The sequence below is a fragment of the Cynocephalus volans genome, chromosome 3, assembly GCF_027409185.1.
Source record: "Cynocephalus volans isolate mCynVol1 chromosome 3, mCynVol1.pri, whole genome shotgun sequence".
In the NCBI taxonomy this organism is placed as follows: domain Eukaryota; kingdom Metazoa; phylum Chordata; class Mammalia; order Dermoptera; family Cynocephalidae; genus Cynocephalus; species Cynocephalus volans.
In genome coordinates, this window is record NC_084462.1 from 44924687 (window position 1) to 44945238 (window position 20552).

The following is a 20552-nucleotide window of genomic DNA, read 5'->3' on the forward strand; positions in this document are numbered from 1 at the left end:
CCATCTTCTGTCTGTCTTTACCCCAGGTTTGAGCTGATGCGCATGTGCTGGCAGTACAACCCCAAGATGAGGCCTTCCTTCTTGGAGATCATAAGCAGCATCAAAGATGAGATGGAACCCAGCTTTCAGGAGGTCTCCTTCTACTACAGCGAGGAGAACAAGCCACCCGAGCCAGAGGAGCTGGACCTGGAGCCGGAGAACATGGAGAGCGTCCCCCTGGACCCTTCAGCCTCCTCGGCCTCCCTGCCGCTGCCTGACAGACACGCAGGACACAAGGCCGAGAACGGCCCGGGCCCTGGGATGCTGGTCCTCCGTGCCAGCTTCAGTGAGAGGCAGCCTTACGCGCACATGAACGGGGGCCGCAAGAACGAGAGGGCCTTGCCGCTGCCCCAGTCTTCGACCTGCTGATCCTCGGCTCCCAGGTCCCGTGCAAACAGTAACGTGTGTGCACACTGGCGGTGGGGTGGGGGAGAGAGAGTTTCACAATCTGTTCACAAGCCTCCTGTACCTCAGTGCATCTTCAGAACTGCCATTGCTGCCCGCGGGAGACGGCTTCTCTGCAGTAGACACATTTGGGATGTTCCTTTTTTCAGTATGCAAGCAGCTTTTTATTTCCCTGCCCAAACCCTTAACTGACGGCCTTTAAGAACCTTAATGACAACACTTAATAGCAACAGAACACTCGATAATCAAGTCTCCTCAATCTCTCTCTGTCTCTTTCTCTCCTCTCTTTCCCAACACCTCTCTTTCCATCTCCTTTCTCTCTCTTTCTGCTTCATAATGGGAAAAAAAAAAAAAAATGTTTGCCGCAAGCCCAGCCAGGAAGCCCTTTTTATCAGATTGAGGAAATGGCTGTCCCTGTGCCCCCACGACCCCCTGTACACACCTTCCTGACACCACAGGTCTTTATAAAGGAAAAAAAAAAAACACATTGAGATGGAATTTTTTTACCTGTATCTTTAAACTTTTTAGGGACGTATGAAATTTAAAAAGGGCCATCATTCATTCAAGGTTGTTACCATTTTAATGCTGCCAAATTTTGCCAAAATCCTGAACTTTCTCCCTTATGACCCCTGCATTGGTTTTCTCACGTCCCAAGGCATGGGTTGAGCACGGTATCGTTATTCTAGTTAAGAGACATGTTGGTGATGCTCTCCACCCAGCTGTCCCCTGGTGTTCTTTTCAAGTCCCCATTCACACAGGTCTCATTGCTTTTGACTAGGTAATTATTTGGGGGAGCTGGACACAATGGGACTTTCACTGAAGATGGGGAGGAGCTGGACTGGCTTCCCTGCCCCAATTTCCAACCCCTACCCTGTAGCCCCAAGAATTCGGGAGAAAGCAAGCCCTGAAAGAGCCCAAAAGACAGGCTTTGAGTCAAGGTGGTCCACACAGCAGTTTCCTCTCCCCAGCCCAGCGCCCCTCCCGATCCCCAAGGACACACATGGGAAGCGGTTTGCAGGGACTCAGCCCAGCTGCTTATGCAGCAGGTTTGCAAAGAAAGAAATTCAGATACCATACCACAACAGTAAGAAGAAAAGCAGTAAATGGATTCAAGCATTCTAAGCTTTGTTGACATTTCCTCTGTTTCTAGGACTTCTTCATGGGTCTTACAGTTCTATGTCAGACCATGAAACATTTGCATACACATCGTCTTTAATGTCACTTTTATAACTTTTTTACAGTTCAGATATTCATCTATACGTCTGTACAGAAAAAAAAAAAAAAAGCTGCTATTTTTTTTGTTCTTTATCTTTGTGGATTTAATCTATGAAAACTTTCAGGTCTATCCTTCTTCCCTCTTTGCTCACTCCAGAAAACTTCTTATGCTTTGTACTAGAGTGCGTGACTTTCGTCCTCTTTTCCCAATAATTGATACTTATATAACATAATTTGCCATGAACTGTTTGATGCCTTTTGATAAATACATCCTCCCCTCCCTGCTCCCAGTGGCCCCACTAGTTGTCATCTAACACGTAGGCTCTGTGGGCACAAGGCTGGTGAGGGACCAAGGCAGGAGGAAGGCCGGCCATGCCCCTCCCCTCAGCCGTGCTCACACAGCACTGGAGTCTGTTACAGTGCAAGACGTGATACAAACTCAGGTCAGAAAAAAGAAAAGGTTAAATATTTCGCACATCCTTGTTCAGTGTTTATATTCACCATTGTTGAAAGGCCTCACCTTCTCTCTCTTGTCTTTGTTTTGGTTGTGACACACATATATATATATTTTTAATTCTTGGGTACAACAGTAGTTTTAACTGCAGACACTAGGCATTTGGATTGCTTTTTTTAAAATGGATATTTAATCCTTTCATCCCATGAAAAACAGCTGCTGAGTCCAAGGGAGCAGCAGAGCGTGGTCCAGCAGGCCCCTCTGTGGCCTTCCACCACCACCCTCACCAGACCAACCTACCTGTCTTTAGAACTAGAACAGCCCAAGGGACCACCTGTGCGCTGGCAGGGAGTGGGACCCAGGAGCCCAGGGGCAGCATCCTCAAGGGTGATACAAGCCCACTGCCAGGTCTGCTGGCCAGAGTGCCAGGTCGGGGCAGCGCAGACACCCAGAGCCCCGTGCTCACTCCCAGGGGACCAGAGCCCTGGGCTGGCGGGCTTCTCCTCGGCCAGGATTCCAAGTCCTTGGGGCCCCGGGGTCTTGTTTAGTTTAGTTTTTAGCACTTCTCACCAGAGTGACGACCGCACCGGAGGTGCTTCTGGGGTGGAAATGTTTAAATGATGAGTGAGAACAAAGGTAAAATCTGAACAAAGGTAAAATCTGATTACAATTGCTAGTTCTGACTGGAGATTAAACACAGAAAAGAAAGTGTAGAGTGCTTTTTTGCTTGTCTCACTATTTTCTCTAGCCTGTCCCGTAGTGCTTTCCCTTTTAAAAAAAAAGAAAGAAAGCAAAAGGTTTTATGTGTAGGAGTTTTCCTTTAATTTATTTTGTGACATCAGTTTCAGTCACTGTAGAGAAGCACCATTATGAATTTAAATACTGAGGAAAGGGTTTTTGTGTGGGTGTAAGACGGGACAGTTTTTTGTTTTGTTTTGTTTTGTTTTCTTTCAATCAAGCATTTATCTACCTCGCTCTTATTTTTTGTGTGTGTATATAGAAAAACAGTACATCTCACATTTCTCAGCATCCGACAATAGGCCGTTGATACTGGTAACCTCATCCACGCCACAGGCCACACACCCAGGTGACACTGGGAGAGGCCAGGCTGTATTCCGGGGTCAAAGCAACACTAACTCCCTCTCCGCTCATTTCAAACAGCTTGCCTTTTCTGAGATGTCTCACTTCGTGTTGCTTTTGTTTTTTTCCCCTAACTTGCTTTCCTAAAAAGTCGCGAGGCATTAGGATGTTCACCTCCCAGCCCAGCAGCCCCTTGAGGCCAAGGAGGGCACACGAGCACAGCGCGGGGCCAGCTGGCTGATCCTGGCTGGTGGTCTTTGGAACCAGCTACTTTATGCAGATTGAACTACTAACACATTTCTTCACTAAGAGAGCAGATGTTCCCTAGGTTGTGAGGACAGCAAGGTACAGAGGGTGGCAGACAGTGTCTCTGTGCAACACCCACGTGTGAATGTGTGTGGTGTTTTACTCCTTGGGCTGCTCCTCTTGCAGCCTGGCACAAGGCCTGTGCCAAGGCAGGGACAGGCCGCTGTCACTGCTGCTGCTGCGGTGGCAGCCATCTGAAAGAAAGCTTGGGCCACCTGGCCTTCTCAGAATGCAGAGCTTGCCGAAGCATCAGCCCACCTGAGATAGACTGTCCATGGGAGCATTGTCCCCTCCTCTCCAGACTGCTCTCTCCACGTTGCCCTCCTCTCCTCCTCCCCAGGGACAAACAAACCTGCCACACCTTGGGCTGGCAAGGCCAGTGGTGGGCTCGAGCCTCCCCCGCGGCCTCCCGTCCTGCTGCTCACAGGGTGGACGGCGCTGCCTGCTTCCAGCAGCTGCTTGCACAGGCACTGTGATTTTAGCTGAGAAGCGTGGCGGGTGGTTTTCCCCAAGTGTGGACAGCTCCTTTACAGTCACAGTACTGCAGTTAAGCTCGGAAGCCTTTGTCCTCCTGCAAGAATACTGCCCTTCTCTCCCACATCCCCAGGGACCTTAAGGTCATTGAGAAATACTGTTTGATCAGGGTTTTCTTCTTCCAGGTTATAGATGACCCCTCGGAATAATGGCCTCTCCTCTCTTTTGCACATACTTACCGGTTTCCACAACTGGATTTCTACAGATCATTCAGCTGGTTATAAGGGTTTTGTTTAAACTGTCCGAGTCGTTGGTGTCATTTTCTTTTTGTTTTACGTAGGTAGTTTTTCTTTAGAAAGAAAACACTAACAGTGTAGTGCCCATCATAACAAATGCTTCAGAAACACTTAATAAAAGAGAAAATTTTGCTTGTGTGAGGGTGCAGTCTTTTTACTGGACCAACCCACCCACCTCAACTCTACCAAGGCATCATCTATCCACAGTTCTAGCCTAATTTTATGCTGATTTACCCACCTCTTCTTGATATTTCTCTTTCGTTATGTTCCAAATAATCTTATCAAGCTGAGTTGTGGCATTTTCCTTGCAATCTCCTGATAGCAGCTCGCATTGCTTGAAGTAACATGAACCACTGAGGCACATCACTGAGCTGATGTGAGCATTAAGACTTTCTCACACACAGCCCTTCCCTGAGGCAGCAGGAACTGGAGTGTTCTGGAGATGTTGAACTTAAGCTGTGTGAGGCCGAGGCCACCCCCCGTCTCCATTATGGGATGTCGTGACGTTTGACATGCAGTTGAAGTGAGCTTCCTCCTTGGAAGATAGAAGACAGTGTTTGTGGTCAACATGGGCCTCTCCTTACAGCCTGTTTCTTAAGACTCAAAACCACCTTTCAATGGTAGGAAAAGTGGCTTTGCAAACTAGGAGAGACACTATTGTGAGCTACCAAGTGGAAAATGCTTGGTATGGAGTGGCGTGTTTGGGTTGGGATGACAGATCTACGAGCCAAGTATGCTACCAAAATAGACCAGTTTGTTCCACCAAAGCCTCTCTCAGCAGCCTCCCTGTGTTGGCAGGTGACTGTTGTGGCAAGGTCACACTGGGCTTAGGTGGGTGAGCAGACTAGGATGCTCGTCCAAGGTCCTCAGCCGTCACTGCTGGGTCCTCCCAGGGCTGTCAGACAGTGCTGAAGACAACTCCTTTCCCAAACATAGGCATCCTCCACGTGACAGTAGCACTTGATGGTGTGCCTTGACCCACTCCAGCAGTCCCAGTAATGCACTTAAGGTTTTGGGTTTGTTCTTTTGTTAATGTTACTGTTAATGTTTGTCACCTGTCTTTTCATTTCCTGGGCTAAGCAGTGTTGGGAGACATGGCCCAGAGATCCACTCCTTAAGAACCAGTGATGAAAGCTGAACTTTCTTATTCCACTTTGGAGTAGTTGGTGGTGCAAATGAGAACCTTAAGAGAGGATGTTATTAAACTGAACCTCTGTTGCCAGAGATGCTGAAGATACAGACCTTGGACAGGCTGGAAGTTTTGGTTTTTGGCCTCCAACTTAGGTGACTAGTGGAATGACCAGGCAGCAGGAAAGCACTGTGACAAGGACAGCAGCACAAAGAGAAGACCTGCAGGTGGAAGGGGGTGGGGCTTGAAGACGCGTGGGCCGTGTTTTGAACTTGATGGTTTCTGAAGGTATCAGACCACATGAAGGCTCGACAGTCATCCGTGGGCATTTGGTTTCAGCAAACAAACCTAACATCCTACTCTAGAAACATCTCAGAGTTCAGTCACGTTGTTGAAGATCTCGAACTATATCGCACTCGTCAGTTGACTTGTCAGTTCTGGGGCATGACTTTAGGGTTTTATTTTGTTAATGCAAGATAATGATAATCACTCATTTATATGTCCACGTGTGTGTCCGCATCTTTCTGGTAAACATTGTTTTAATTAGTCATTCATTAGCATTTTCAATAGGGCTCCTGAGTCCAGTAGATTACGGGTAGTCAGTTGACGAAGATCTGGTTTACAAGAACTAATTAAATGTTTCATTGCATTTTTGTAAGAACATAGAATAATTTTATAAAATGTTTGTAGTTTGTAATTGCCGAAAATAATTTAAAGGCACTTTTTTTCTCTGTGTGTGCAAATGTGTGTTTGTGATCCATTTTTTTTAGGACACCTGTTTACTAGCTAGCTTTACAATATGCCAAAAAAGGATTTTTCCCTAAGCCATGCCATGGCTCATCCTCTTTTCCCCCAAGCTTTGTGCCCTAGTTTATAAGGAATGATGATGATTTAAAAAGTAGTTCTGTATCTTTGGTATCTTGGTCTTCCAGAACCCTCTGGCTGGGAAGGGGATCATCTTCTACTGGTTATTTCCTTTGGAGTGTAGCTACTTTCACAGCTGGAAAGAACCTCATTGGTCATGGAAACAGCAGAAGCGCTGCAGCCCCGCGGCGCAGGGCACTGTTCAGCATCTGCTTTGGTTGGTCTGGTCGTTGTCACTATCATGCTGTGCCATAGAGCTGGGAAGACTTGACTGCACACACAGCTTATGTTTTCACAGTGATCGCAGCACACAGATTGGTCACACGAAAGGTGATCATTCTGGGGCACACAGGCCATTTGTTAACATGCCTCATATCATGATTAATGCTTTGTTAGAGCAAGGAAAAGACCCTTTATTTTTAGTTAAGGCAGAATGCTGAAGATACGCTTTCCCAATACAGAACAGATTCTATTCAATAAAAACTATAACGCAATTTTGTTGTTGTTTGACTCCATTTCCTCTAACTCCCAATGGATTATTGGCCATGTCTACAGAACTCTACAAAATACCCATCTTTGGAAACATTTGGAATTTTTGCACTACATAGGAGAAAGGTCCAGAAACAATTTGGTTTTTGTTTTCAGCTCTTCATTTGGGTGTTTGGCATTGCCGACACATCCACAGGTGGAGCACATGCCTGGTGAAAACACCTGTCTGCCTTTCTAAGTCAGTGAGGTTGAGGTGAGAGGTTTGCCAGAGTTTGTCTACCTCTGGGATAGAAAAGATCAAACTAGAAGGCGCAGTGGAATGGAAGCATTGCAAATAGTGCATTTTCTGAGTTTTGTTTTAAAAAGTTTTTTTAAAAAAGTAAAAAAAAAAAATGGTAATAACATGGCCAATTTGTTACACAAAATAACTTTCTGTGTATAAATTATTCCTAAAAAAAAATTGTTTATATAAAAAAAATCAGTAGATGAAAAATTTTCAAAATGTTTTTGTATATTCTGTTGTAAGAATTTATTCCTGTTATTGAGATACACTATGGATTCTTTACATTATGAAAAAAAAGAAACTTTGTCTATTTTGAATTGCTGAAGCTAAGGCAATTTTAGTTTCTCTTACTCTGCTTTTTTCTAGTAGTTAAAGTACTACATGGTTTAAGTTAAATAAAAGAATTCTGTATGCACGTTTTTGCCTCTGATTTTGTTTCCCACATTTCTGGAAGCATCGTCACACTTCTGTGGCAGGGAAGCAAAGCTCCGTGTGGCATTTGTGTTCACACATGTCGCTTGGAAGTGTTCTGCGCGAGGGCACTGCCTGATTTCTGACAGCTGAACCTTCTCAGTATGCAAATTACTGGAGAAGACAGGGAAGCTATTCTGTTTCTCATTCCATTAAATCAGCTGGAAGAAAAATTTGAATACATAAAATACAGAAGCCTGTACTTCATTTTTGACTGATTTGTGGACTTTTTTCTGTACCTTTTACTGACAAAAGTCAGGCTGAGGCAGGTTTGATCTGTGTGACTCTGGGGCAGAGGACTTAAAATTCTTCTCATATTCATGTCCTTGGTACTTCATAGCTCACCTACCTGCCTCAGAGTGCCGGCGAGAACCAAGTGAGCCACACATGGGGTCTATATGACATTAGCTTTGTCATGGGGAAATGGTTACAGTAGGAAGAGGGAACAAGCTATAAATGTTCTACAATCAGGCCACAGACATGAACACAGCATCAGGAGGAAAAGCTGGTCATTTCACTCAACTCTGATCATGGAAATTATACTCCAGTAACAAAATCAGGCCATTACATAAAGAGCTAAATAGCAAGGTGGAGGCAGTGAACATAACTCTCATGGTCTAAGACCTAGTGAGTCTCACAAGTGTTTGGAACTAAAAGCAAAACACTTTCTAAAGGAGAGGACTCTCAAGCCTGGTGTTGCCCCAGGGTTTTTGCTCACCATTGTCACTGAGTGCCCAGCGCTCAGGGGACCTTCACGAGGTGACTGACAGCTGGAGGAGGTCTCATTTCCAGGGCTAGGATGTCCAGCGTGGCCCTCCCCCTTTCCTGCATGGTTGATGCTGCACTTGCTGGTTGCCGAGGTGCACTCTGCACTTGGCCTGCGCCGCCAGAAGCAGCAGTGACTTCTTTAGACTACAAATCAGGAGGGCTATTTCTATGTCTTTCCCTCCATCCCAGATCCAGCTACAAGTCCATACTCAGGTGTGTATTTAGTGTTCTGTGGAGGACTTCCATATCCATTTTCTCATCAGAAGTTCACAATCACCCTGCAAAGGAAGAGTTTTTATTACTGTTTTATAGATGAGCAAACAGAGACATGCCCACGATGGCCCTGGCTCTTCAGGATTCAGCCTTGTATGATGTGGTTGTCAGACTATTCAGAACTACCACAACTAAACAGCCCCAGTGTGTATCAACGAGATGCCAGGCCATTCACATGGGCCGGGATGTGAATGGGCTCTCCAGGGTTCTCCCTGGAGAACTGCAGAGACCACAGAAGGGAAAATGGTGGAAAGTTCATCAAGGGGAAGCTCTGTGCCTACCAACTGGATAATATTTACAAGTTTAAAAGGTGTGTATGGCATGGTGCCAAGCATTCTGAAATACACTGGAGCCTGGTCCTGAAGACCTGCTGCTTGCCTGGGTCCTGGGACAGGGGTTGGAATGATGGGTGTTGAGGGCTCTGGGCAGCAGCTGTTTGCCCAGAAGTGCAGAAGGATTTTCATATTAACAACCATGCAGCTGGACCTGCGTGTGTGGGCCAGCGCCATCCCACCCCACCTGCTGGCTTTGATCAGCCACAGAGTGACATTGCTCTGTTTTATGTCAAATGATCTAGGTATATTTGCAAAGGGGGTCCTATAAAGTCTATTCCAAATGCAGAAGTGTGCTGGACAGCTAGTGGCCAAACAGGCAAGTTTGTCCCATTTCTTCAATATTAAGCTGCAAATGCTTTTTCTTAACAGTGAATGAATCAGCATTGACTGTGATTTGTTTAAATGTAATTAAGTGGAAAATGGTAGTTGTGAGCACATGTGCATAACAAGAAATTTCCCAGAGCTTAGCTACCTTCACTCACTTCCACAAAAAAAAAAAAAAAAAAAAAAGAATGTTACTAATGGGGCTCCCAGTGGAAAGTTGCTCCCACTGGAAAGTTGCTCCCAGAAAACACTGGATAAGTAAAACTTTGATATGAGCAGCTTGGCACAGGACCCAGTATGATGTTGTAAAGGCAGAACAAAAGAAGAAACACAAGGGAGATTCTGTTTTTAAAAGTTAGGGATAATATTAACCATGAAAAGAAGCTAAGCCCAGCTATTAACCTGTGCTTTAAGACTAAACACTACTGGTGGGAATGTGAAATGGAGCAGTCGCTGTCTGTGGAAAAAAACACTATGGCAGTTCCTGAAAAAGTTAAACAGAATTACCATTTGATCCAGCAATTCACTTCTAGGTATACACACAGAATTGAAATCAGGGACTTAAACAGATATTTGCACTCCACTGTTCATAGCAGCAATTTTTCACAATAGCCAAAGGCAACCTAAGTGTCTATCTACAGCTGAATGGATAAACAAAATGTGGTAGATACATACAATGAGATATTATTCAGCCTTAAAAAAGAATAAAATCCCAACAAATGCTACAACATGGATGAAGGTTGAGGACATTATGCTAAGTGAAATAAGACAAAAGGACAAATACTGTATGCTTCCATTTAAATTAGGTACCTAGAGCAATCAAATTCATAGAGATGAAGAGTATAGTGGTAGTTGCCAAGGGCTGAGGCAGGTGGGGGGGGAATGTATAGCTATTGTTTGATGGGTACAGTTTCAGTTTCGGATCATGAGAAAGCTCTGGAGATGGATAGTGGTGATGGTTGTACAACAATGTAAATGTACTAAATGCCACTGAACTGAACACTTAAAAATTGTTAAAATTAGTAGCAAAAGAGTAAAAACCATAGAGAAACCAAACACTAGAGACTCAGTGGCAGAAGCTGCTCACAGGACCTGGATGCAGAAGCTTGGAGGCCAGGAATAGGGTACTGGGAGCGGTGGCTACACCTGTGTTTCCATGGGCAAAACAGATCTGTGGTCCCAGCAATCGAGCAGGATCACACAGATCCTGTGGGTAGTCTTTTAGAAGAAAAAAAAAAATTACTAGGATTTCATTGTATTGTCATAAAAACCATAACTGAAGCTAGTTAATCCTTTGTGAAATGTCTGCCTTTCAGAGTGTCCTTCTTTCTTCTGACAATAAAACGACCCTTTGTGATTTTGTTGGGCTAACTCAGAATTTTTTTCCTCTGCGTAAACTGTTTTATAAGCACTTTTTTTTTAAAGGCTCTCAAAGCACAGTTGAACTCTACACACAGGATTAAAACATTTAATTTTCCCTAAAGGAGCCATCCCCCAATTGGTTCCCTTTGGCTGGAATCACTGTGGTTGAGTTTTCTGCAAACCAGGCTTTGAGTTTGGGCTTTCCCACTCTCCTCCAGCATTTCCTGGATGATGACTTGTAAGGCTTTTCCTAGCAGGCTGGCCGGGAGCCAATGCGATATTTGAGGGACATGGATGAGTGCAGCGCACCCATTTCCGTGATGCAGAGACAGGTAGTAAATGTAATCACAGGCGTATCTGCAACCACAAAAATGCCATGTTACTTCTCAGGCCAGCCTCTAACTTCAGTGAAATGTAAGCAGAAGTGGCAGTGCAACATCCACAAAGCGTCCACCCAGGGAGTTTTGTTCTTCTGCCTCAAAAAGAACATGGTTCTGGGAATGAGTTAGAGAGAGATTGGCTCTTGGTCTCATGGTCTCATAACCAGCAAGTGGCCAAGACAGAAAGGGACCACATTTTCAACCAACTAGTCCAAAACGCCTTTAGCGCAGTGAATCCTCTCATTCATTGAGTCAATTGTTTATTCATTCCTTGGAGAGAGGAGAAACTGCTTACTGGGGGTTGGAGTTTAGAGAAACAAAGGTAAGTTAATCTTTATCTGGGGCTAAATCAGCACAGTTAACTCACAACTTTGCTCCCCCCAAAATAAAAACAAGCATCCACAAAATGTTAGTGGCTCTCAAAACTTGCCTTCCTTCCCATCTTTTCTCCTACATCAACGCACCAAAGGCTGTGTTTGGGGTGGGGGAGGGGGTGTAAGCAACTGTGCTGGTCTGCAGGATGGCAAAGAGGGGCAACTCTGGGGTTGCTCTGCGTGACCACGTTGCCAGATGGATGTTACAGGATGGCCTCTTAAGGGGAGAGAGAGGACACTGAAGGCCATTCTTTGTCCCCTACCTGCTCATTGCTGCCACACCCACAGAACATACCTGCCCACATCTCGGGAAAAGGCCACCTCGACATCCTCAACGGCGACGCGCTTGCACATAGCCTTCATGCTGATGCTTGATACGATCACTTCCAGGCCACCAGGTAGGCACATGCCACCCTCTGGCCAGAAGCCCCGGATGTCGATGTCCCAGTAGCCTCAATTCTTGCCACATTGTTCCAGAAAGACCGCCTTGGTGAAGGCATCCACACCCACATGCACGGCGAGCTGTGTGAACACGCAACGGATAGATCACAGGAAACCAGGCTCGCTCTGGCCACCAAAGGAACAGAAGCTGTGGGAGAGCCTGGCTACAGGATGCAAAACATCTCAAACATCAAATCTACCAGGAAACCCAGGATCCCTTGCTTATGTCTCCTAATTAGTATTGCTGGAAGGAAAGGCAGCTGGGTTCTTTTAGCTGAATAGAAACCCACCTTGTACTTGCATTTAAATACTTTAATATTTCAAAATATGCTTACAAGTTAGTGTATTCTTTTATCTTGAGCGGGTGGGAGTGGTGGCAGGTGGCAAGCTAGTGTCTAAAAGTACCACAGGAGAAGCTTAAAGTTTTGCTGGAATCATACTTTTTTTTAAATGAAACTTTAATAAAGGAAGTTAGTACTAATCCAATAAAATCTTGTTATAATTTATTTGAGCCAATTATTCTTCCTCTGAAAAATAGCTGGTGCATATTTATCAAAACATTTGAGGCATTTTCTTAATGGCTTAGTGGTATACGTTTTATTAAACTCATCATCTGGTCTTTGTTTTTTGTTTTTGGGGGGCGGAGGAGGTGTTTGTACCATTTTTTTTTTTAAATGACCGGTAAGGGGATCTCAACCCTTGACTTGGTGTTGTCAGCACCACGCTCTCTCAAGTGAGCTAACCGGCCATCTCTATACAGGGATCTGAACCTGTAGCCTTGGTGTTATTAGCACCACATTCTCCCAAGTGAGCCATGGGCCAGCCCTTGTACTGTTTTTTAAATAGAGTATGTTCAGATAAAATAGGCTGGTGCTATGAAGATATGCTGTCTTCTAGTGGGCCACCCTCCCAATTGCTGTCCTGGGCCCAGGCGGTCCTTGCCTCACATTCCACCTCACAACCAACCTGGCTTAGAATGGGCATACATAGGACCTAACCCAACCTCTTAAGTGAAAACTTTGAGTCCTTTCTGGGGATACTTCCATTTCTTCTCTCACTATGTCTCTATGTCTCCCTCCAGATTTTCTGTTAAGACTGGCATATTTCAGCTTAAACTTTTACAAACAGACCCAGAACCTCACAAAATCAGCTGGGACCTTGCATTGGTCTGACATGGGGTAGGGTGGAATTCAGCCATCAGCCTTAGAATCGGAGTCCTGGGAGTTCACAGGCTCTGCGTGCCACCACCTCATCAGCCTCCCAACCTGCTGCCTCTCTGGCTGTCATTTACTTGGGGTTGGAGATCTTCCCACATTCTGGTGACCCTCTGCTTTGCCTCCCTGTAATCCACAGGCAGCTGAAGAATCCACAACTCCACCTCCATGTCAATCCCCAGACCCAGCTTGGAGAGCTCCTGCAGAAAGAAGCAGGCTGACTTGCCTTAGTTGATGGGGGGCAGAGGGGATCCCTGAAAACCCTGGGGCCCACTTTCAGGGTCTTCTGTGGGCCTAGACCCTGTTCTTAAGGAGCTCACACAATGGCAAGGGGTCAGTTTCTCCCCCGAGTGGCAAATGCCCCACACAGTTGCAGCTGTCAGGGTACAGCGCCATATAAAGGCACAACAGACCCAGGCCGTGTTTACGGAGGGGATGCAGGTGAGTTCTATGGCTATGTCGGGGTGAGCCAGATGAAGAAGCTGGGGCGGGCCTGCCAGGCCCAGGCGGAGGAAGCTGCAGAGGCAGAGGGCACAAGAGCCTGGGGCCTTTGGGGAGTTCGGTGTGACCTGGTGCTCTTGGCAGGGCTGAAGGCTGTTTCTGTGTCCTTATGTTGCAAGACAGGATGTTAAGAACCACTGGACTCTAATCAGAGCATGAAAGGCCTGAAGAGTCCCCACATATTTTGACAAGTAACCCACCACCATGACCACCACCACCAATGGAATAACAGGGAGCCCTGCACGTGGGGAAGGATGGGAACAGAAGCTGGAGATGGCTGTGCAGCCAGACTGAGTGCATCGTTAGGTCTGGACTTTATCCTCAGGGCAACAGGGAGCCATGGAAGGATGTGCATAAGGAGCTAATGAGTTAGAGCTGCCTCCTAAGGAAATGGGGAAGGAGTTAGAGGTGAGCTGGGGGTATCATGGGGTTGAGTTTGGACCTACCAAATTTGAAGTACCCAATGGAGGCTGGCCTCTGAGCTCTGTGTGTCCAGAGCTCACAGAGAGGCTTTTGGGGGCACACTGGCATGTCAGGGGCAGCACTGGGGGTGAGGTGAGGTCTGCAGAGAGAGAGCAGAGTGAGCTGGGAGAGGAGGGGAAGGCTGTGGAGAAACCCGAGTCAGGGAGCACCCTGAAGGGCAGGAGAAACAGTCAACAGTTTGGAAGGAAGAAACCCAGGAAAGCAAGATCTTAGAGGCGTGCATTTCACTGTTGGTAAAAGTTAAATCAGGAACACAAAGGCCATCCCCAAAAGCCCAGCCCTTTCTTGGTGCCAGCAGCTGTGCTTGCCACCAAGATGGTTTTCGACTAGCGCATCCGTTCTTCCTAGCATTTCAGGGCATACTGGAGTATGTGTCCTTCGATGCACAGTGGCCAAGCTAGGCTGCGTGGCCTGCCCAAAGATCGCAGACAGGAGGTTCCAGGCCACCACTCTAGCTTGAGGGGGACAGGTCTACCCGGTGCCTCAGAGACACACGGGATGACACGCCAGACGTAGGTCTGTCTGTGGGGCTCTTATCGTGCAGCAGTGTGTCTCTTCTGGCCAATTGCTGGTGTCTCAGGTCTGTCCCGGGCCAGCTCAGCCTTCCCGAGGGGCTCTACTCCGTCCTCCAGACACCTGCTGAGTTCCCTCCACCAGCTCAAGCTTTGTTCTCTTCCAGAAGGAAGTACCAAGACAACGTCCCCACTGGGGCTTTGTGTGGGGATCACTGGCCTGACTCTGATGCAGGATGGCAGGAGGGAGGACCGGGTCACGCAGGGCCCCAGAAGAAGGAGACAGGCTTCCAGGTGGACTTGCCGAGGACCAGACAGGCCCCGGGGCTTTTAGGCCAGCCCGTGTTTGGGTCCTGTCGCACCATCTTGGGCCTCCAGTCCTGAGGGGCACGTGAGGCTGGGCGCCAAGGCGGCACCGTTCAGGGAGGGGGTCTGGAAGCCATCACACCGTGTCCCATTCAGGTCCGCCATAAGGCTAAAGAGGTCTTGGCCGCGTCTCAGAAGCCAACTGCCTGTGAAGAACTGCTTTCTTCCACTCGGCAGTGCTCTCCTGGGCTCTCTGGCCTGGCCCCGAGCAAAGGCCACAGTGGAGCCACAGAACCGAATGGAATTGCCCAGGAATCTGCCTTCAGGGCTGCACCTTGCAGACCTGCCCTAGTTGGGCTGCAGTGGAATAAAAAATGAATTATGCTCAATAAGCCTGCAAACAAGCAGCACCCACGGACGGAGACACGCAGCGCGCGCCGTGGCCGGTGGTGCCGCCTCCCAGGAGAGGCCACCCGGGCCGAGGCCACCCAGGCCCTCTCCTCCCCTGCCGTGGCTTTCCGTCCTGCCCCAGCCCTGAGAGAGGAGCAGAGCGGTGCCATGGTCGTGAGCCGGGCTGGGGACCCGCGTGCCGCTGTCCCGCTGTCCCGGTGTCCCTCGGCCGCTGCCAGGAGCAGGCGTGGCGCTCGCTGGGGGCTCGCACGGCCCGTCCTACCGTCCGCCCGCCGCGGACCGGCCGCAGTTCCGCAGGGGAGAGGTTCGGGATCACGGGGTGGGCAGGGCCGCGCTGGCTCTGACGCTGCGGACGGCTCCGTCCTCGTCCCCGTCGGTGGCCGCCCCGCTGCGTCTCCCCCCGGCCTCCCTCCGCGCGCCTCCGGCCGAGTTTCCTTCATAGGGACGCCAGTCGCACTGGCTGGGGGCCCACCCTCCTGACCTCACTTTAACGTGATTACCTCTGTAAAGACCCTATTTCCAATTCGGGTCACAGGCGCCGGGGCACAGGACTGCCACCTCTTGGGAGGACGCGACCCCCCCTCTGAGGCTGGGCCTCCCCGAAGGCCACGGCAGCCTCTTGCCAAAGAGCCGGCCACCCGCACGACGTCCCGGGGGCGTTTGTGGAGCTGGTGCGGGGAGGAGGGCACCGGACGTGACACCTGACGGCCGATGCGCAGGAGATCCAGGCCTGCCTGTGCCCTGCCTGCGCTGCCTGTCACGCCTCTGACCCGAGGCTCAAGCACACGGACTGCGGCTGCGTCACAGCCCACCCGGCTGGTGCCGGTGGAGCCCGGGTCTGGGGCCACCCTCCGTGACCCATCACGTTAATGTTTCACCCAGAAAATGAAAAGACGCACTTTAGGTGGAATAAATAACAGATGTCACACATCACCCCACATCAGCTCAGGTCACTTTTTGCCAACAAATAAGTTAAATGCTTCTCATATTTAGAGATCTTTGGGTATCAGAATTGCAGAGAAGGGGCTGTGTGTGGAGCAGTATACACTTGAACTTGTCCATGTATTGCCTTGGACTTATTCTCCATTATCTTCCCGGTGTGTTTTCTCTTCCGAACTAGAATGTCACCATTTTCTTCCTCTCCACAATTGTCCTGATGAAGGGAGAGGCTGCAGCTCGGTGGATCTGCCTTGTCACCAGGGATGGGGACACACCATCATCGTGGACTCTGCTAAGGTGCAGCCAGCCTCCCTTGGAGAGGGTCAGCACCGCTGCCCATACTGTGGGCCAGAAGTCCCAGGTCCTGTGGGATTCCCCTGGAGCCCTTCAAGCAGAGGGAGGAAAACTGTAACGAACAGACACTGTCTTCACAACCATCAGAGGCAGCGACAGTCTGGGGACAGGAGAGCAACTGTACCTCCACTAGCCACAGATCATGTTCAGGCCCTGGCCAAGTTGCTTGGATAGGACCGGGAAGTGTGTGACCATCCAGAGGTCACCAGGATGGTCAGCTGTATCAGTGTCAGGGGTGCTATGGAATGAATTGGAGTGTCCCCCAAAATTCATCAAAATTCATATGTTGAAGCCCTAGCCCCCAGTGGGATGGTATGAAGAGGTGGGTCCTTTGGGAGGTAACTAGGCTTAAATGAAGTCATGAGGATGGGGCCCTCATAATGGGATTAGTGCCCTTACAAGCAGAGGAAGACAGATCAGAGCCTTTCTCTCCCTACCATGTGAGAAGGCAGCCGTCTGCAAACCCGGCAGAGAGCCCTCACCAGGAATTGAATCTGTCAGCACCTTAATCTTGGAAGTCCAGCCTCCAGAGCTATGAGTAATAAAGGTCTGTTGTGCAAGCCACTCAGTCTATGGTATTTTGTTATAGCAGCCAGAGCTGACTAAGGCAGGGGACTTTCAGTGGGTAATGTGACGAGGCCTGGTTGAGTTTCAGATGCATGCCAGCACATCCAGCCAGCACATTGTTCTGCTAGAGAGGGCCACCACCAGAATCTGATGTGGGATATTGAGGAACATTTCCCAACTTGAAGTCATGAACAGAGTCTCCAAGTACTGCCTCTTCCTGCTCTTGAAATGTCTGTCTGTCTCTCTCTGTCACACACATACATGCCTGGTATCCTAGGCTGCCCACACTGTTCCATCGCAGACAAAGACATTTTACAAAAAATAAGCCAGAACTAGAGGTCATCAGCAGTCTGAGCCTGGGTTGGGCAGGCTGCAGGGCAGAAGGGCAATGCAGGGCCAGACCCCAACTATACAAGGGGTCTTCAAAACATTCATACAAAGACTCGTATTATCTTTTAATTCCATTTTTCAACGAACTTTGTGAAATACTCTTGTAGTGCTGCAGGGAAAGGTACAGGCTTTAGGGTCACAAAGACCTGGGTTTGAGACCTGACTCTGCCTCCTCTCACTGGATGAGTTGGGCATGTTATTTGACTTGATATACCTCCATTTTCTCATATGTGAAATGAGGAAAATTAAAAGTCAAGAGGGCATTCACAAATATTAGATGAGATGATTCACTTAGCACAGTGCCTGGCACATAGTTGGGGCTTTATAGGAGGAAATGGTGTTTATAATGAACCCATATGAACTTGAGAAAGTCATGCAAGAGGGATTTATTGAAAGTGACATTTATTAGAATTTGATGAGCCTGGGGCCCATCAGAAGCAGTGAAAACATTCTACACAGGCAGACAGCAGGCTGCTGGCTGCCACCACCGTTTCTGCTGAGAAGGGATGGTTGTTTTAGCAAAGAGATTGTTGGTTCGGTGCAGACATTGACAGAGTCAGGGGTTTGTACTTCCTGGACTGGCACACTTTCTCAGCTAGAATTGCACTGCTTTGTGCTGAAGCGGGGAGAGGCTGGAATAACCACCCTCCCCAAAGTGAAATCCAGGTATTGCTTTAGTGGGAGGAATGACAGGCTCAGAAGGGCACTGAGTGTCCTTGCGGGGCCCATAATCCCTCAACAAAGCCTGGGCCCGACCAGTTGCAAAGGTCCTGGGGCAGCAGGGAGCCTGCTTTCTGCCTCTTTCTCCCTCCCACTTCTTTGGCCCTCCACGTTGTCCAAAATTTGGTCTCCAGGAACACATGGCACTTTAACAAAGGGAACCGAAGGAAGGAAAAAGACACCAGTTGCTCTCTGAATTTGTTCAAATCCACCGAGGCTGTGGCACCAGCTGGTGTTGAAAAACATTTCCTGTTTTTCCGAGATCTAAGTCCTCCCATATCGAGGGAGAGATCGGGGCTAGCAGCGGGATGCATGGATGCATTCCTTCACTCAGTGGCTCCAGAAAAACTCCCAAGAGCCTTAAATCGGGTCTGTGCTCTGGGCTTGGTGTATCCCAGAGGGTCACATTCTTGGTGGGGGGACAGGGGAACGTGTAGACTAGGAGCAGGTAGTGTTATGGAACCCGAGGGTGGGGACATCGGGTTAAAGAGAAGGAGCCCAAATTTCGCTTCTTCTACTCACTACTGAGGAAGTTTGGGCAAATGATTGAAATTTGTTGAGTCTCAGTTTCCCTGTCTATGAAACGTGGTAATAATCAGACGGCTCTCATGGGGCTCATGTGAAGGGTAAACCAGACTGTGCAGGGGGCGCTGCACGGAGGGGAGACTCTGACCGGGGCTTGAAGGAGCAGCAGCAAGAGTTTGCCCAGGGAAAGAACTGTCCGCAGAGCAGGCTTGGAGGCGTGTGCAAAGACCTTCCTTCCTTCTTTTCTTTCTTTTTATTCTTTTCCTCCCCTTTCCCTTCCCTTCCTCCTTATTTTCCTTCCTTCCTTCTGTTCTTTTTTCTCTCATTTATTCATCAGTCACTGTGCATGGATGAGCCGCCTACTGCATGCAGTCTCTGTGCTAGGCTCTGGATGAGGGTTTTGGTGCATGCGTGTGGCGGGGTACATGGAAGAGGGAGTGACAATGTGTTCCTCCTGACCCACTGGGTTGAAGGGACCTGGGAGCCATCAGATGTAGCTGGGACCCAGGCCTGGGCTCTGACACCATCCAGACTGGAGGCCCCCATGGAGAGAGAAGCTGACACCAGAGCTGTAGGCTCACGCTGCCGGGGGAGAGTGATGGACACAAGGGGAGGTCGGGCGGAGGGAGGAAGTGGAATAAAGTATGGCATAGCCATGGTGGAGTGCAATGCAGCCATTAAAAATGGTTTTATGAAGAGTTATTGACAGGGGAAAACCCCCGAGAGGGAATAAGTTAAAAAAATGAGGATCCCAGACTATGTCCTGCAGCCATTGCTAGAAGTGGAAACACACTGAAATGGACATCTCTTGAGGGAAAAATTAGGGCTGATTGTTATTTCTTTTTATACTCTTTGTAAGGTTTTTATGATGGGCATGTGTAGTGGATTGAATTATGTCCCCCCAAAACTCACTGAAGCTTGAATTGTGTCCCCCAAGTTTTATGTATTGAAACTTAGGCCCCACTGCGACTATTAGAGGGTGTGACATCCTATTATGGTAAATGAAAGGTGAAGGCTTGAAGAGGTGATTAGATTGTAGGACTGTGCAGTAGTGAATGGATTAAAAATGGTGGTCAGGGGTGTGGTTCTGAGGGCTTTAAAAGAAAAAGAGAGTCTGTCTTTCTCTCTCTGCTCTCTCTTGCTTCCTCTCGCCATGTGATCTGCTTGTACCCACTGGCTGCCTGCCGTTTTCCACCATGAGTAGAAGCAGCCTGAGGCCCACGCCAGATGCAGCTGTCCCAGAATCGTAAGCCAAATAAATGTCATTTTTCTTTATAAATCACCCAGTTTCAGGTATTCTGTTATAGCAACACAACAGGGACTAATGAAGCATGTATGTATTATTTTTCTGGTTCTTAAAAAGAGCTTTAAAAAACAGTAGTCCAGTAATGATCCTAGCTGCCCCTGAGGACCTTGCTGTGTACAGACACTATGCCAAGCACATCACCACAAGCCTCCTGATGGGGTTCTGATGATGACCCCTTTCTACAAATGAGGAAACTGAGGTCCAGAGAAGGCACGTGTAGAAGAAGAGAGGAGTTCTAGAAAGCAGCCTCCCAAAAAGATGTTAACACCAATTTGGGGCTGATCACAGCCCTCTCAAGTGGTTTGGGAAATCGTGGGATGCTGGTGAAAGGTCACTCTCTGCCTTAGCAAGGCCAAGTTTCGTTCTCCACATGCAACGACTGCCCCAGCCCACCCCCAATGTCCTTTAAATCTTTCCTCCAAACTGGTGGGTTAGTCTTGCCTGGAAAACAGCATGAAAAACAGAAACACCATAATTCCCAATCCTCTATCTGGAGTGGCTGTCTCCAAATATTTTTGATCACATGCCCCTGCTAACACACCCACAACTGTCATTAGCTGAT

The 20552-nt window shown here is 48.2% G+C and overlaps 2 protein-coding genes across 4 annotated transcripts in view; one reads left to right on the forward strand and one right to left on the reverse strand.

Annotated features, from left to right (window-relative positions):
* The window catches only part of IGF1R (insulin like growth factor 1 receptor), a 274989-nt gene extending 267737 nt beyond the window's left edge, over positions 1-7252 (forward strand). For 2 of the 3 annotated variants that reach the window (XM_063092295.1, XM_063092297.1), the window contains exon 21: positions 27-7252. In XM_063092295.1, coding sequence (XP_062948365.1) covers positions 27-408 — 382 coding nt within the window. In that variant the 3' untranslated portion in view covers positions 409-7252. The remainder of the gene's footprint in view (positions 1-26) is intronic. The other variant, XM_063092296.1, reaches the window with a different exon arrangement.
* A 3421-nt stretch (positions 7253-10673) lies between these two features.
* PGPEP1L (pyroglutamyl-peptidase I like) lies at positions 10674-14943 on the reverse strand. Its single transcript, XM_063090002.1, is given in 6 exon segments — positions 10674-10775; positions 10777-10924; positions 11617-11843; positions 13054-13176; positions 13981-14039; positions 14835-14943. Coding segments are annotated over 6 exon segments (768 nt in total).
* Between the last annotated feature and the right edge of the window lie 5609 nt (positions 14944-20552).